We start from the raw sequence: 17,512 nt of genomic DNA on the forward strand, positions 1-17,512 counted from the left end.
AAGAAGATGATCGTCAGTATGGAGGACTAGATTTCCTTAATGACTGCTGGACGGCTGCAGCTGATGTTCCCTTCAAATGTGCAACAGCAAGGGTGGCTGTGGTCCAAGATGTCCTCTGAGTTCAAGACGGGTGACAATAAGGCCCAAGAGACCCAGCTTATCATGCATCATGCAAACTGAGTATGCACACGAGAACACACATCAGAATTTGGTGCAGCTTTGGTTTTGCAGCAGACAGTCCAATCTGGAAATGAATCCCCGGAAGGTAAAGTTTCAAAGCTGCTGTCATTATCTACAGACCAAGTAAGCTCTACAGCATAGAACTGAGACTATAAGGTTATATCCAAGGATAGTCATGCTCAGAACAGACCCATTGAAGTTCTATGCACAGCCAGGTTCAAAGGCTAACCTGTTCCTATCCAGACCTGCAAAAACTTCCACTACTTACGCCACACACCTATGCAATAAAAGGCTGGGTGCAAACCAACTCAAACTATATCTGTCTCCCTTTGTTCCATTCGCTTTCATTTCTCCTTGTTGCACCCGGTTGTTGTTTTGGCCTAGTGCAGTCTAATCCCAGCTTCACTTGTGGAAATGGTGCACCTGTCAGTTCTAAACACACCCTTCGAGGGGAAAAAGGGGTCAACAGAAGGCCCAGATTAGCCTTTCAAAACAGCAAATTGCTAGCCCAATCAGAGCAGATGAGTAGAACGAACTGGGGCCTGCACCTGTGCGAGAGACTAAACAAAGTCACATTTGCAAAGGGAGGCCAGCACTTCCAGCCGCAGCCCCACATTCCTGCTCACTCCAACCTACCCTCTAAGGATGCTCAGACGTATTTCTCACTAGCTTTCAAGCTGCAGCATTGGGCACCACATACTAGAAGCAGTTTCTGAGATCTTGGTCACAGGCAGAAGATGTGAGTGCGGGTACCCTCAGTCCTGGGGGCCAAATCCTGCCCTCTGGTCCTCTCTGTCTGGCCCTTGCAACTCTTCCAAAACCACATCTGCTTTCACATATCCCCAAGTGTTGTTGTTTTCCTGATTGGAATGTGACCTTCAACTCTGATAAACCCCTCTTGCTTGTCCGGATGGAGGATAGAGAAGGGTGTGTGAGTGTTCACAGAATATAGCTTACTGCAGTGTTTCCCAACCTTTTTTGGGCAAAGGCACACTTGTTTCATGAAAAAAATCTCGAGGCACACCACCATTAGAAAATGTTTAAAAAATTAACTCTGTGCCTATATTGACTATATATAAAGTAACTCTCTTTAATAGGAATCAAATAAACACAAAGAAAGTATTTTATAATTACTTTATTATGAAATAGTAAGTAAACAGAAATATGAAAAATTATAAAATACTTTATTCAGTGCGCAACCTGGGCCACAGCCCCCCCCTTCCTCCCGACCCAAAAATTGTCTCTGTCGGGAAGCACTTTAAAATGACTGGCTGATTCCAAAAAGCCCCCCCCCTTCCCGCCAACAGCAAGCAGATGGGAAATTCCTGGGCCCCCGAAAGCAAGATCGTCCTTCAAACTACACCCCGCCCCGCAATCACCTTGGGTGCAACTTCCGTAATGCTTGTGCAAACCTCCTTTTCCTGGCCGTTTTGCCCGTCTAAACGGCGCGCCTCTCCCCCTCCCGCGTCAGTGACACCAGTGACAAAACGGCAGCCCCTGGAAGCTGGCAGTCATCACGCACGCACGGCGGAGGGAGGCAGGCGGGCGGGCGGCTGCCCCCTTTGGCCCCGAGGCGGCTAAGCGCCACCGTCCATCCCCCCACCCCGTCCGTTCCCGTGATCGGAGCCCAAGCGTGCGCACGGGGGGGGGGGAAGGAGGGCGCGGGGTGGGTGGAGGCGCTTCCCTGCTTCTCTCTCTCTCTCTCGCTCGCTCTGCTGCTCCCGCCGCCCGGGAAGGAATAGGTAACCTTCTGCCCATGAATTATGCACCGCGCACAGAGATTCCTGCAGCGGGCGCCGCGATCCACAGACACTCCCCCGCCCGGCTTAAGAACGAGCATGTCCCCCCCCATATTTTTTTGTTTTGTTTTCTAAGCGTCCGTGCAGATTGCGTTCTCCTCCTCCTCCTCCTCCTCCTCGCGCGGATCCAGAGGGCTCCTCCGCTTCCCAGCCCAGCCTCTTCTCTCCTTTGCAGTTCGACGGGGGGGGGGGGAAGATGGCGCCGTGTCCTACTTCGGAGTGTGTGTGTGTGGCCAGCGCCAGCGAGGAGACCCAAGTTAGGCAGAGGCTTTCCGCGGGGCGGAGGCAGAGCGAGAGAGAGAGACACCGAGGAGTGCGCTCTTCCGACGGAGCTCCCGACCCACAAGCAAGGCGGCTCCGGCGTCCCCACGAGCGCACACACAAAACACGCCCGCAGCCAGAGACGTGTCTGCCCGCACAAGCCTTAGTGACTCCCACGGCACACCAGGCAACGTCTCGCGGCACACTAGTGTGCCGCGGAACACCGGTTGGGAAACACTGGCTTACTGTACAGAAGTAATAGTAACAATAGTTTTCATTGCTTGGCCCGTTTCTGCCTCTGGCCTCACCCACCACTGGCACGGGGCTTCCTGGAGGTTGCCCAAAAAGGAATGCAATCTTCTTATTGAAAAAAAATCTCCACAATTCTATTACATAGATACTGTGTTTGGTATGGACCAGGGTGCCTGTGAGATGGTGCCTTCAAGCACGATCAGGGATGATAGGAGTTATGGTCCAACGACCTCTGGTGAGACCCTGTTGGCTACTCTGGGTGTGGACTATCTGCATAAGTGTTTGAAATATGAGCTCCTGGCATACCCTTCCCTGGATGAACCTGTAGTCACCCTTCAGGTGTTATTGGACTCCAAGTCCCATCATCATCCCCACTCAGCATGGGCAATCAATGTCCAGGGAGAATGAGAGTTGTATAGAATCATAGAATTGTAGAGTTGGAAGGGACCTCAAAGGTCATATATTCCAACCCCCTGCAATGCAGGAATCTCATCTAAAGCATCCATGACAGATGGCCACCCAACCTCTGCTTAGAAACCTCCAAGGAAGGAGAGTCCGCCACCTTCCAAGGGAGACCATTGTAGTCCTGCAATACCCAAAGGGGCACGTTTTCCTGAATACTTGCATGGGCTGCATCCACTGAAATTAGCTCCATTTTCTTGGACCTTTTCAATTCTCATAAAATCTGGGGTCCCTGCAACCATGTCTGGAGCCTCCCTTCTCTGTTGCTCAGTCTACCTGCCCCCCAAGGTGGGATGACAGCCTCATGGAAGCTTTGGCTTCGATACCCTTGGCCATGTTATTCTCGCTCTCCGCAGGGGAAAACTCACTATAGCAAAGTCTGTGCATCTCTTCATTAGACCACCCAGCCACTGAAAGCTGCTCTTCCGCCCATCAAGAGGAAAGCTAATTCATTGCACATTCAAGCACATTTCTGGGCGATTCCCAGATGGAGGCAGCCGACTGCAGACAGGCCTTGCAATCCTATGATGCGGCTAAGTTGGCAAGAGGCAAGGATGACGTTACTAGCTGGGGTCCTGCACCTCCGCAGCATCACTCGGACACACTGCAGCACAGACAGAGGAGCAGGGCGGGGGAAGTGCAACTCCTGGGACTGCCATAGAAAGAGGCGCACCCCCCCCTCCCGTCCCTGAGACCACCAGTGCCATAGGCTTCAGGTCCAATACGAAGAGTGAAAACACAGTATGCATCTTTGGACCCGGAGATATTGGTCTAGTAGTGAGTAAGGGTCTACTCATGAGTAAGCAATCCCTGATACTTCTCCACTGCCAGTAGCTGTGGTTAGGGTGTGGTTTAGGAGGCCAGAGTATAAGCCTTCTCTGCAGGATCAGGCCCATGATCCATCTAGTCCAGCATCCTGTTCTGGACAGTGGCCAACTAGATGTCTGTAGGGCATGGTATGTTCATGGCTGTTTGGCTATTCTCACTCCTTGGGGGCTTCATAAGAGGGAGTGCAGGAGACATATCTTTTTCCATAACCTTCCACTATTTAACTTCTGGTGGAGAACTGCAACGAGCTCTAGATTAGCTAGAATCTGATTCTCCACTGCAGTGGGAGTAAGGCTGACTACAGCAGGCGCCTATTCAGCTCAGGAATTACTTTGCTAGTGTAATTTCACATACAAGAGAGTGGCAGACTTTGGGCTCTCAAATATCAACGGCACCCTGGGAAACGCTAAAATTTGGTACTCCCCTCTTCTACATCATCATTGCAGTGCCCAGTGCAGCTGAACTGGTCATGCTACCCTAAAACTGCCTCTGGAGGGACCGAGTCATGTAGAAGACCAGGATCTGAACTGAGGGTGCTCACCATGCCCTTAACTTCTCCCCCGCCTCTCTGCACCATTATAATTATGAGGGACATTTAGAACAGTAGAGCCACAATATTGTCCGAAATTCACTAGGCTTTGGGCTAGGTCATCTAGCTTGAAGGAGTGATGTCATCTTCTGACCACTCATGTAACCCTGATACTGCTTTGTACTGTTGCCCTGTTTTGTTTTTCTTGTTTGGAATAAAAATGATATTTTATATAAGAACTTCTTTAGGCTGGCACGAGGAATCGAGTGAATAGCTCTCTTATGTTCACCCAGCTGCTGCAACTCAGGGCTAGGACTGCTTTCCCCTCCGCAAACACTGGCATTTGACAGAAATTCTTTTAAGAATCGACATTTGAAATTTTCACCCCAATCTTGTATGATTTCAACAGAGGCAATGGCAAGCTAATGCCTTCCGGTTTCAGAGGATTATACGTGGTTAAATAAAACAGTGAAAAAATAGCAGCACTGAGCTGTGGAACTAGACCATTATGAGTTACTCAGAAGTAGGGCAAACCCATTGATATTTCTTCATTTAGCACCAAAACATCAGGCCTTTTTCCAACTCAGTTTCCATTCTCTTTGCTAGTTAACAACTCTTGGGGTACAGAAAACACTTCAGAGGCTGTCCAAGAGCCAAACACTGCTGCTTAGCTGCAGCCAATAGCCAATAAGAAAAATATAAAAGACATCCTTTACACCCCCTATTAAAAAAAATAAACAGAGCAAGGGTTCTATAGCAACCTAGGAAGCAGAAGATGTAACGAAAAAGCAGAAATACTTCTGATTGTCACGAAAATGGTGCTTTTTGCATTTATCCATGCACCAGGAGTGGCCTAAATATTTAATCCTATGAGCTGCATACCAAAAATCCTCATATGATCGGGAGTCACAAGACACACACACAACTATGCCTCTTCACAGTCGGGTGCAGTAATGCTTCTTAACACCAGTTGCTGAAAACCCCAGGAGGAGAGAGGGCTCTTGTGCCTGGGTCCTGCTTGCAATTTTCTCACTGGCATCCGATTGGCCACTGTGAGAACAGGATGCTGGAGTAGATGGACCACTGGTCTGATGCAACAGGCTTTTCTTATGTTCTCTCTTCTTCCCACCCCCACACTTATCCAAGAATCCCAAATATCTCACCAAAGAAGGCAAAAAACAAGTTGCCTTAACAGTCAGACATTCTTAGTCCTCCTGTGAGGGGCATTTTGGATACTTATGCTCGCTGTTTACAAATGTCTACGTACTATATCTTGCTTACATGAGTAAATTACTCCCCCAGTTCCTTGGCGCACTGTTTGTTACTTCTACAATACAACTCATAATTAAAAATGGCACGAGACCAAATGGGACAGATTAAGACAATCCAGCATAGACATGAAGGCTAGGTCTCTCGACTGATGGCAAAAAGATAAGAAACTTGGGGCAAGAATCCCAGAAAAGGTATTCCATATAGATGGCTGTCACAACTGATAAGCCTCTCTGACCTATTAAGAAGTGGTGCCTGAGTTTGCTTTTTTCCTCCTCCCTCTCATCTCCTTTTCCTTTTATGTTGGACCTTTTAAGCCCAAGTGCAGGGATTTGTCTTGTGTTTAACTGATTTGAAAGCCATGCCAAGAGACTTTTTTGTCCAAAGAGGGGTGGTGGTGCGTGCTTTAAAATAAGTAAATTATAACCACAGAAGGCAGGAGGACTCAGTTGATGAATATAAGGTTCACACAGTCTCATATGGGAGAAGACCGTCCTTACATACCTGAGTGTCTCAGGTTTTAAAATGTGCAAAACCAGCACTTTTGAACTGTGTGCAGAAACAGAACAGCACCCACTGCAGCGTTTTAAAAAAAATACGTTTCTTGAAGCCCATTCCAGTTACCGGCCAAGCAGCTGCATTTGAACTAAGCGAATCAAAGAATTGTAGAATTGGAAGGGACCCTGAGGGTCATCTAGCCCAACCGCCTTCAGATCTAGCCCAATCTGAAGTGTCTGGACAGTCAAAGGCAGTTTTGTGTTTAATGTATTGCAACAGTCTAATCAAAAGGTTGCCAGAACACAGTTAAGTGCAGTCAACCTTTCTATCTACATCACATCCCACACTTAGAGCTCCAGTGACAATGCCGGGTCTATAAGTGGACCAAGAATGAACGCAATTCTTTAGAAGTGCTATTCCCACTAGAATAGATTAAATATCGCCTCACCGTTATGGGGGTGTGTGTGTGTGGTTTCATATGGAAGTCAGTCAGTGGGCAATACAATGTTGCTGGCCCTTTCTCAATTAAAAAAAAATATATGTCCCTTGTGAAAACTGCTGCTGCAAATCTGGCTTCCGTGATTTCAAAACATGCACACTATATAAGCAATGAATTATCCTGCAATGTTTAGACAGGCCTGTGAGGATTGTCTTCAGCACATCCTTCTCTAAGCACCATTATTTTTTAAAAATTGGTGCCTCCTCCAATTGAGAAACAGTGCTAATGAATACCAGCTACCACGTAGACTCGTAGTATCCAAAAAGCAAAGTAGAGCCTGATTTTTAACATGTCCACTGAACAGCTGTTTTGAGAATAACCTCAAAGGCAGTTCTACAAGTTCAAAGGGGGCGACCCCAGTCTGTGCTGCTGCTGCTTCTGTACAAGAGGCAGACAACAGATGAGTTTCTACTTCACACACGTCTGAGGGGCTCTGTCTGTATTGGTGGAGTGGACATATTGAAGCAAATGCCAGGTCATGATACATGAGATCCCAGCCTTTAGTAGCTGAAGAGATTACTTTCCTCCTAACACCACCCAGCTCCAGATAAGAAGCACTGTCCAGGATCTGAAGAACTATGCTACAAGATCTACAAACAGAAACATGGGCCTCGTGTTTTCCAGAAATCCTCCACCCCCATCAATGCATACGATATTCCATTTTTGAAATTCAGGGGAGATTCTGTAACACTTTACATAACAGCACAGGGTGTGTTGTTAGGGGAAAAAAGACTAAGAGAGGTAGTGTGGCGTTGCAGTTTTGAGTGCTGGATTAGGACCTGGCCGACCAGGGATAGACTCCCCATTTAGCCATGAGGCTCACAGCGTGACTTTGGGCTAGTCAGTTTTTAAGCCTAGCCTACCTCACAGGGTTGTTGCGAAGATAAAATGAGGAGGGGGATAAGATGCGTGTACACCATCTGGAGCTCCTTGGAGGAATGCTAAGATATAAATGTAGTGGTAGTAATAATAATAATAATAATAATAATAATAATAATAATAATAATAATAATAGCAGCAGCAGCTGGAATACCCAGACTTACCCTCTTTCCCCTCCCCAGCACTTTCCTTTTGCTGCTACTGCTAGCTTCCTTTGGTATTGAGAAGACACCCAACCCCCTTGGCACCGCATTTAATACAAGTTAAATAGCCACGTGTCATGGATACTTTAGTTGGAATTTCTGAATTGAAGGGTTGGACTAGATGACCCTCGGGGTTCCTTCAAACGCTGTGATTCTAGGACTCTACGTTTCTGGTCATTTGGAGGACAGCAGGACTAGCTCTTTGTTGCACGGGTTAGCTTTAGTGGGTGTGAGTGTCTGTGCACGCTAAGTTTGATTTTGCTCTGCACTTACATATTAAGTCTAGATTTACAGTGGTACCTCGGGTTACAGACGCTTCAGGTTACATACGCTTCAGGTTACAGACTCTGCTAACCCAGAAATGGTACCTTGGGTTAAGAACTTTGCTTCAGGGTGAGAACAGAAATTGTGCTCTGGTGGCGCGGTGGCCCCATTAGCTAAAGTGGTGCTTCAGGTTAAGAACAGTTTCAGGTTAAGAACAGACCTCCGGAACGAATTAAGTACTTAACCCAGGGTACCACTGTATTTCTTTAATAAATCCTGTTCTAAGCTAAAGCAGCTCTTGGATCCTGGCCATGCTATTTGTTTGGATGGAGCAACAGCCTTTGATCTGGGAGACCTGCCTTCCATCCCCTTCTCTGCTGTAGACTCACTGTCTGTGACCACAAGGAAGTAACTGTGTGTGTTTTCACATCTAAAATGAGAATAGCACAAATCTTTTATGAGGGTAAAGCAGAGAGTTACAAAGCCCTTTGTCGCAGATGCTCTATAAGTAATAGTAGCCAGCAGATTCTCCTACAATCCAAGTGTCAGAAGAGTTCGTGAGAAATAAAGGCATACAAAGTTTCCTCCCAACAGACATTTATATAACAAAATAAAAAAATGATGCAGGCAGAAGAAAGAAGTTTGCCTGGGGCCTATGTGGTCACTCACTAAGTATTCATAGCACCAGATCTCCCAGTGAGGAAGGACACAGACCCTGGACTTCTATGCAGACGTAGCCATTTAACAGTTTAGCTGTTATCAATACTTGGGAAAAGTGCACCTGCTCTTTCTTTCTTTTGTGTGGGGAGTTACAGAGCAATGGGCCTACACACAACAATCACACTTGCTTAGTCAAAGTAGGCTGTTGTGTACAAAAATAATTTTACTTTTCCAAGCAACAGGCCCAGCACTCCTTGGCTCACGAACTAGTTTCAAGAAAGTTTTGCACTTCCACTGAAGCTCTGAACGAAAGAGACATCGCTGACACAAAGTGAGCTTTCCAAGTAAGCCAGAGCTCTCAAAACTTAGCAGGCTACTGCCTTCACTTCAGTCTTGGAAATGCCTCCCTTTGCCCGTCATTCTTCGGCGCAGGGTCTTGCTCGTCCGCCCTGTACTTGGCTTCTGGGCTTTCTTCCTCGATCCTTGGCTGTGTCTGGCCTGCCTTCCTTTAGTCTTTTTCTGGCTACGGGAATGCAGTGTGGCCGTGAGCGAAGAAATCCTGTAACGGGGAGGAGAACAAATAAATGAATTCCAGAGGCAAACCAGTTCCCAGTCTTCATTTATAAAACGCTTCAGCCCCAGCTACATTTCCCACGCCCATTTCTTGCTTCTCCTTTGTTTGGGCACAGCTGCATGTTCTGTTTGGAAGGCATGTAGTGCAGCACTATTGCTGAAGTTAGGCAGATCTGGCCCTGTATGCTACCTAGATGGGAGATCACCAGGGAGAAGGCATAGTTCAGTGGTATGAGCATACAGCTGGCATGCTGAGGGCCATGGGTTCAATTCCTGGCATCTCCACGGATCTCAGATAGCAGCTAAGACCCACGCTTGAGACATGCTGCCAGCGTAGACTGTACAAGGACCAATTGGCATCACTTGATACATGGGGAGTGTCATATGCTCTGAATGCCATATTCTAGCCACTCCTTCTTGTAGAAAGAACAGGGATAGCCAACGTGGCGCCCTCCAGTTGTTGTTGGAGCCCCAACCAACATAAACAATAGTCAAAGGTGACAGGAGTCCAACATTAAACCTCATTGCATGTCTCTCTTCTCTCTGCAAACTGCCAGTCTCCCCCTGTACCAGGAATATTAATCAGTCCTCTTTTTTCTCCTTAAGACCCACCTTTTCCATCAACCTCAGTCTAGGCAACTCTGACCTGCATAACCAGAGCCCTCTTGGACCAGGCCAAAGGCTCATCTAGTCTTGCATCCTGCTTCCCCACAGTGGCAGGCCAGCCAGATGCCCCTGGAAGACTGCAGGCAGGGCAGGAGGGCAACAATCTTCTCTTGCTATTGCTTCCTGCTTACTGGAATCCAGACACATGCTGTGTCTGGTTCTGGAGGTGGTATAGAGGCATAACTAACAGCCACTGATAGCCTTGTTCTCTGTGAATTGCTCTTATTGCATTTGAAAGCCATCTAAGTTGGTGGCCATTGCCACGTCTCGTGCAAGCCATTTCTGAAGGCTAACCCAAACTTTGCCAAACTGGTCCTCTCAGTATGTTTTGGACTGCAACTCCCATCAGCCCCAGCAGCATCTGATGTCATAGGACAGCGGCCCAGTCAACAGCCTGGGTCAAGAGGCTTGGCTAGATCCAGCCCCCCACCTTGACAACCTCTTTCGTCGAGTGCTAGTCCTAAGGAAACCCATTGCAATGTGACAGCAAATTGATGCAGGAATGGAAAAGGTCTTCAGAGGCACCAAAACCTAACCAAACAAACATACACACACGTTCGGGATAAAGGCAAAACTCCAAAACAACAACAACACCCAGCCCCAATGAAGATTGAGCATGTTCAGTGGGCACAGAACGTTGGCGGACTATTTTGGACAGGATGTGGGAGAGGGAAGAATGTGAACCAGGCTTCCTGGAACCCTGAACTGGAGCACTGCACACAGCGACACTTTTTAAAAATGCCCTTGCTAACATACAGTATTTTAAAAGGATAGATTACAACACAAACGATGTCATTAATGGTGGAATAAAAACATTCATCTATGAACACGTGTGACGCAGAAACCTGCTTAGACAACAATGGTTTTTCCTTGCCTCCTAAAAATTTAGAAAGTGAGTGAATGGCGCTGAGACAAGGCAGAGAATGCCCTCTTGTGGTGCAGCATGGTTATCAACCCTTTTTGCTACATAATGGTATTTCAGCATTGAGCTCATGTTGCATTTAACAACACAGTAGCCACTGGTGACCAGGAATTCCATGCAGGTGAGTGAGTGGGATGGTTGAGGAGAGGCAATTCTCTCCATCCCTCCTCCAGCACTCTGCTTGGTTTCTGGGCTGGTTGCAGAGGAAGGCAAGACAGTACATTTGCATTGTCCTCTCTGCACCACTGTTTGCTAGAAGGCTTTACTTTCCTTTTTTCTTAACCAGGCTATGAAAAGTTACAACCTTGCACTTCCACAGCGGCCCCAGAAGAAGGCATTTCTCCTCTGTGCCCACCAGCATGGAGGCAGTTTTGGGTAACTAACAGTGCAAACCTAACTATTTCTACCCAGGAGTAAGTCGTATCTAGCTCAATGGGGCGCAAATCCAAGCTAAGTAGGATTGCAACGTAACTTATTTACAAAGCTGTCCTTAAGACTCAAGGTCCTTGGCACACTGCTGACATTCAAGACAGTTTGTTCACAGATCGGCTTATGAGTGGGTGAAAAAGAGCCATGGGGAGGGTCTCTTCCAACCCCAGAATTATCTCTCTGAGGGAGAGCAAACCCCTGTGGCTCTCCTGTAAGAGGAGTCCTGGTGGATGAGGATTAAAGCCCATATTGTCCAGCATCTGGTTCTCACAGAAGCAAAGCAGATCCCTATGGGAAACTCATCAGCAAGGCATGAGTGCAATTAACTAGAATACAGAGGCATGGGGCCTCTGATACTGAGCTCACATCAGCCCCAACCAGCATAGCTAATGGTCAGGGATGAAATGAGTTGCATTCCAGCAGCACTTGGGAGAGCCACAGATGTTCTGAACTTGGTTTTGAAGGTTAAAAGGTGATGGTTAACCAATCATAACTACCTCTGAGACAGGAAAGGATCTCTAGATTTCTTAGGAAAGATGCACGCAGGTTTGCTTGAAGCATCTTCGTCTTTTTTTCCCATTCCAGCATCTTCTCCCTAAAAAAAATTAAAAAGAGGCATATGAGCCACACAGAAATCTAGGCACTGCTAGTGTAAACATATATGAACCCGGGTCAATTTGACAAGTAACTTACTTACTAAGCTAGTTTCAAAATCAGCTATTGCATCAGACTTTTCTTCTTTTGCAGGGTAAATCAGAACTTGCAGCATGGGTGTACAAACCTCTCGCACATATTCATTAAGTGTGGTGGCTATCAGTGTGACCTTGGAGCCAGGAAACCTCAGTTTAAATCAAGGATACCATGTGCTGTTATGCAAGCTCTCATCACCATCTCTAATACTGGCCTATCTTACAGTGCTATTGTGGGTATTAATGAGATCTAGGATGTTAAATCCTTCAAATACACAGAGCACCGTATGTGAGTCAGCATGGTGCAGGACCAGGAACAGATCCTCACTCCATCATTTTATTCTAGCCTACATTAGAGAATGTGAAGCCATGTGTTTATATAAAGATCTATTTTTTTTATTTTGAAGAAACAATTCTGATCAAAAGCAGATTTGACTGAACAGCACAGAGCTTGTGCTGGGCTCTGCAAAAGCAGCTTGTGGGAATCTGGCTGATACCAAAAGAGGCAAGGACTCAGCACAGAAAATGCTCCTCCCTCCAGCTGTTCACGTTTATCCCAAGTGACTAATGTTGAGGATTTCCCTTGTCAAGCACTGCAGGAGTTGCAAAGCATATGGCAAGAGACGCTTATATTGAACTTCTCCAAGTAACACTTTGGACAGAGACACGGTTCCTACTTAGCAATAGCATATTCTCTTGAGAAACGGTCGGCCCTGAAAAATGCTTGGATGGCTTTTCTATCTTACAAGACGTCTCATGGAATGAAACATTTTCAAACTTGGCTGGTTCAGAGATTCAGTCTTCAAAAACACAAATGTGAAGCTCCATGGAAATTAAGTCCAACTACAAGGTCCAAACTGAATGCATATTCTTCCACCCCCAATGCCTTCTCTATGCTGAATTTTAGGCTGCAGGCTCCTTGGGGCAGCAACCTTTTTTCGTGGCACACACATGGGATTGTTAAATAATTTAAGAGAGATGCCAGTCCTAAACTCCAGTAGTTAGTTAATCAACAAATATACACTTCTAGAAAAAAATAGAATTGGGCTGAACATACAAGCTTGCAGAGAGGAATTACCTCGTTGGTACTTAGTCCCACCAGACGTGCTCCTGAGAGGTCCAAGTCACTGATTGTAGTAACAGTGACTGTGTGGTTTGGGTGGTCATAGCTCACAGACTCCGTTTGGGATGTTACCAGTTGCTCTAGTTCATCAGCTTCCTCTGGGAAGATTAAATAAGGAACCCAAAGAAATCACAAGTGTCAAAACAGTTTCTTCAACGTAAAGGATGGAGAATTTAGGGCAGAAACTCTTCTGAGTTTGAACTTCTCAGACAAACTGCTACATATTCTATTTCTTCATACACACAGGCGCTTGAGACTCCCAACTACTTTTTGTTGTAACTAGATGATTTCTGCCACGGTTTTTAGAATTCTAATGAACTATACCAATACGCTCCAGGTGATTTGAACTACAAATCCCACCAGCCATTCAAGAGGGCTGATCTTTGCTAGGATTCCTGCAATGTCATACAATAACTATCCTTCTAAAAGTGGAGGAGAGGGAAAGTCCATCAGTAACACATAACCAAAAAGATGCACAAAGCGAGCCGCTATCTCCACAGTCTTGACATTTGTAAATTCCCTTGCGACACATGTAAAAGGGGATTAAATAACAATACATTAAATAACACAGACAACTTTAACAGTTACACCTTCAGAAAGGACACGTACCCAAGGCTTCTTCTCTCTCTTTCAACATCTTCATGTATTCTTTGTGCCTCTAAAAACAAAGAAATGCCCCAAATAATTAGAATGCTTTCAGATAAACAGTTGCTTGGTCTCATCCGAGACATCAGCCAAAATCCCAGAATCCAGAACTTGCACACCTTCTCCTCTGGAGTCAAGTAGTAAGTCAGCAGCTACCTGGGGAAATTCCAGCATTTAGTTTCTCAGATAACAACACTGTGTCCATCAAGCCTGCAATCCCCTGGGGGGTTGTTGCTTTTTTTACTGTGGAGTAAACAAACATAGGTCTGGTCTGCATATCTAGAATGAGATGATTAGTAGGAAAGACAGGGAGGAATAGGTTGTCAGGATAGTGAACAAGTGCAATTCTGCATACTCTTGTGTGGTGTTAAAGGGCACGAAGGGAAAATGGAAGGCAGGCTTCTGAGAAGTAGGACTGAAAGGAGACTCAAGGTTTTGACCAAGTCAAAATAGAAGGAGAGCAAGCCTAGAAACAGACCTTTGGAAGAGGCATGAGGATCAGGGTGTGATAAACAAGGGATGTAGCCCAGTTGCAGGGTATCCGCTTTACATGCAAAAGTTCCCATGTGCAATCCTTGGCATCTTCAGATAAGGATGGGACAGAAACCTATTCTGAAACCCTCAAGAGCTGCTCCCAGTCCATGTAGACAATACTGTACTGACCTAACCGGACCAATAGTCTGGCTCAGTATAATGCAGCTCGATAAATGATCTTTTGGGGGCCAAACCAGTCATTGTAGGAATCTCATGTTCCTTGAGAAATCCTGTCTGTCAGGCTATTCTGTTGGTCATAGGCTCCCAGCAGGGATAGGAAACCTGGGGCCCCAAAAACAATGCTGGACTCCAACTCCCATCAGGTCTGGCCATCAGTCAGGGATGATGGGAGTTGTAGCCTGGCAACATCTAGAGGGCCACAGATTTCTTGGCAAAAACCGTTTCTGACCAGGAGGAAACTTTAAGGAAACTCATTCAATAGTTCCTAGGCAACCATTGCTTCACTATAGCTTCACGAACCATGCAGTATTACTTAACACAGTGACACTTCATCAGAGAATTGGAAAAGCTGACAAAGGTCTGATATTTTATTGTGTTTGCTTTGAAAATACATCCCTCCCCGCCCAGAATATATACCTCTTCCTTCATCTTCTTTTGCTCATCTTTCAGTTTGCGTTTTATCTCCTCCACAGCCGCTTTCCTCCTCTCAACCTTACGCTTGTGGAACCCGGTCAAGTAATCCCTGGGAAGAGTAAATATACCAAAGAGCAAGTTAGAGACACTGGAAGAGCAACTATCCCCTAGCAGCTCAAAAGCCATCTTTCTCAATCACAATCACCTTATAAAGCCACAAACAGCACAAAACCATCAGCATCATGGTCTAAGCTCCCTTTATAGGGTCTGGTGCACACAGGAGTTAGAATCTGGACAGGGATAGCCTAACTTCTGTTATCTATGCTCCGGTAACCTCTAGGTTAGATTACTGCAACACAATATACGTAGGGCTGCCCCTGAAGGCGGGTGGTTATTCACAGGGACAAGATGGTTTGAGCATATTACAGTGGTACCTCAGGTTACTGATGCTTCAGGTTACAGATTCCACTAACCTAGAAATAGTACCTCGGGTTAAGAACTTTGCTTCAGGATGAGAACAGAAATCGCGCAGCGGCAGCCCCCATTAGCTAAAGTGGTACCTCAGGTGAAGAAAAGTTTCAGGTTAAGAACGGACCTCCAGATCGAATTAAGTTCTTCACATTAGTTTCCGGGCCAAATTCAAAGGGCTGGTTTTGACCTATACTCAGGACCACCTCTCCCCATATGAACTGACCTGGACCCTGCAATCATTGTATGCTTTGTATGCTTCCTCCATGAGAGGTCTGGAGGGTGGCAACACAAGAGTGGGCCTTTTCTGCTGTGGCTCCCCATTTGGGGAATGCTCTCCCCAGGGAGGCCTGCCTGGCACATTCATTAAAAAACATTTAGGCGCCAGGCAAAAACATTCCTCTTCTCCTAGGCCTTTGGCTAATTACACAGCCTTTTAAACTGTATGAGAGGATTAGTGTTTTGTTTGTTTGTTACTCTGGTATGCTTGTGGTTTTATATTGTAAACTGGGGAACCTGAGCAGTATAGAAATTCAGTAAATAGATAAAATAGGCAGAATGGACTTTATTATAAAACTCAGTCCAGCTATTTGCCGGTTATACACCTTTAGGCACCAGGCAAACACGTTGCTTTTTAACCAGGCCTTTGGTTGATCTTACTGACATCCAACACCCTTTTAGAATGTGGCTGGTGGGTTACTGCTTTTGGTTTGATTTTTATATGTTATGGTCTTGTTGTGAACTGCCCTGAGACCTCCCGGTATAGGGCGGTGTATAAGCTGAATAAATAATAATAAATAATAATTATACTTGTTTGCTTTGTGGGGATGTTGTGTGTGTAGAGGGGGTACCTTGGTTCTCAAATGCTTTGGTAGTCAAAGAACTTGGAACCCAAACACTGCAAAAAACCTGGAAATAAGTGTTCCAATTTGCAAACGTTTTTCGGAAGCCAAACGTGCTCCATTTTGAGTGCCACACTTCCGATTTGAGTGTTACGCTGAGGTCTGTTTTTGCAGCTTTTTTGTGACTGTGTGGAACCCAGTTCAGCTACTGATTGATTGATTGATTGTGTGACTGCAGTACATTGTTTATTGCTTTCATTTTATGGATCAATGGTCTCGTTAGATAGTAAAATTCATGTTAAATTGCTGCTTTAGGTTCAGGTAGGTAGCAGTGTTGGTCTGATGCAGTCAAAACATAGTAAAAAATTGTCCAGTAGCACCTTAGAGACCAACTAAGTTTGCTCTTGGTACAGTGGTACCTCTGGATACGAACGGGATCTGTTCCGGAGCCCCGTTCGCATCCAGAAACAAACGTAACTAGTGATGGCACGTCTGCACATGCACGTGTCGCTTTTTGCCGCTTCTGCATATGCGTGTGACGTCATTTTGAGCGTCTGCGTGAGCAGCGAAACCTGGAAGTAACGCACTCCGTTACTTCCAGGCTGCCACGGAGCGCAACTCGAACGCGCTCAACATGAAGCATATTCAACCTGAGGTATGACCGTATAAGCTTTCCCAAGAACAAACTTAGTTGGTCTCTAAGGTGTTACTGGACAGTTCTGCTGCTTTAGGGATTGTTTTTAAAAGTCTGGAATGGATTAATCCATTTTGCATTACTTTCTATGGGAAAGCGCGCCTTAGTTTTGGGACGCTTTGGTTTTGGAACGGATTTCTGGAACGGATTAAGTCTGAGAACCAAGGTACCACTGTCTATGTATGTGTTTCCCTCGCCCCGTCCACTCCACTCCATCCCCGTCCCGCTGCACGTGTGAACGAGACCCTCGGATTGCAGTGCTCGCGCGGTTTGCTTCCGAGGGTTTCGCAGCTGCCCTCCGGGCGCGAAACCCCGCTGCCTCCCGCGGCGAGAGGCACTTCTGGATGGGAGACCTGGTGCAGGGAAGCCGCGCCCGTCGCCTCGGGCGGGGAGGGAGAAGCAGCTTGCCGCCCGGCCGCCCGCTTCCCCTGCACTCACCGCCGGTTCTCCTCGTCGAAAGTGACGACCCTGCGAAGCGCCGCCGCGCGGGACTCCTGCTTCTGCTTCTTCTTGCGGCCCATGCTGGGCTCCGGCGGCCAAGGCGCGCTTCTTCCGGGGCCGGGGCCTCGACGCCGCCTCTTCCGCCTGGGTCTTGCTGCTTGGCCCTCCCTCCACCGAGCACAACCGACTGGCGGCGCCCGGCTGCCTCTTCAGGAGGCGTGTCGCTCCCCAAGCCTTGCATTTAAAAAAAGCAAAAGCAAAAGCAACGCAGACTGTGTGCATGCGGCATATTCGAATTACGTCCCCCTC

At 46.7% G+C, this 17,512-nt stretch overlaps 1 protein-coding gene across 1 annotated transcript; it reads right to left on the reverse strand.

The window, feature by feature from the left end:
- Positions 1-8,503: 8,503 nt before the first annotated feature.
- On the reverse strand, positions 8,504-17,358 carry NOL12 (nucleolar protein 12). The gene is made up of 6 exons (XM_081928455.1): positions 17,201-17,358; positions 14,762-14,867; positions 13,595-13,643; positions 12,941-13,083; positions 11,671-11,768; positions 8,504-9,142 (listed from the first exon to the last, which is right to left on the reverse strand). Exons 1-6 carry the CDS (start codon positions 17,281-17,283, stop codon positions 8,971-8,973), a joined length of 651 nt encoding a protein of 216 aa, XP_081784581.1. The 5' UTR covers positions 17,284-17,358; the 3' UTR covers positions 8,504-8,970.
- Positions 17,359-17,512: the final 154 nt, after the last annotated feature.

This window comes from Podarcis melisellensis (genome assembly GCF_964234715.1).
Source record: "Podarcis melisellensis genome assembly, chromosome: 10".
Lineage (NCBI taxonomy): Eukaryota > Metazoa > Chordata > Lepidosauria > Squamata > Lacertidae > Podarcis > Podarcis melisellensis.

Excerpts from the sequence above, each read along its gene's own strand:
- NOL12 (XM_081928455.1), bottom strand. The coding sequence starts at position 17,283 with ATGGGCCGCAAGAAGAAGCAGAAGCAGGAGTCCCGCGCGGCGGCGCTT. Across the intron at positions 13,644-14,761 it reads AAAAGAAGATGAAGGAAGAG|AGGCACAAAGAATACATGAA; the intron begins GTATATATTCTG and ends CTTTGTTTTTAG. Across the intron at positions 13,084-13,594 it reads AGAGAGAGAAGAAGCCTTGG|AGGAAGCTGATGAACTAGAG; the intron begins GTACGTGTCCTT and ends TAATCTTCCCAG.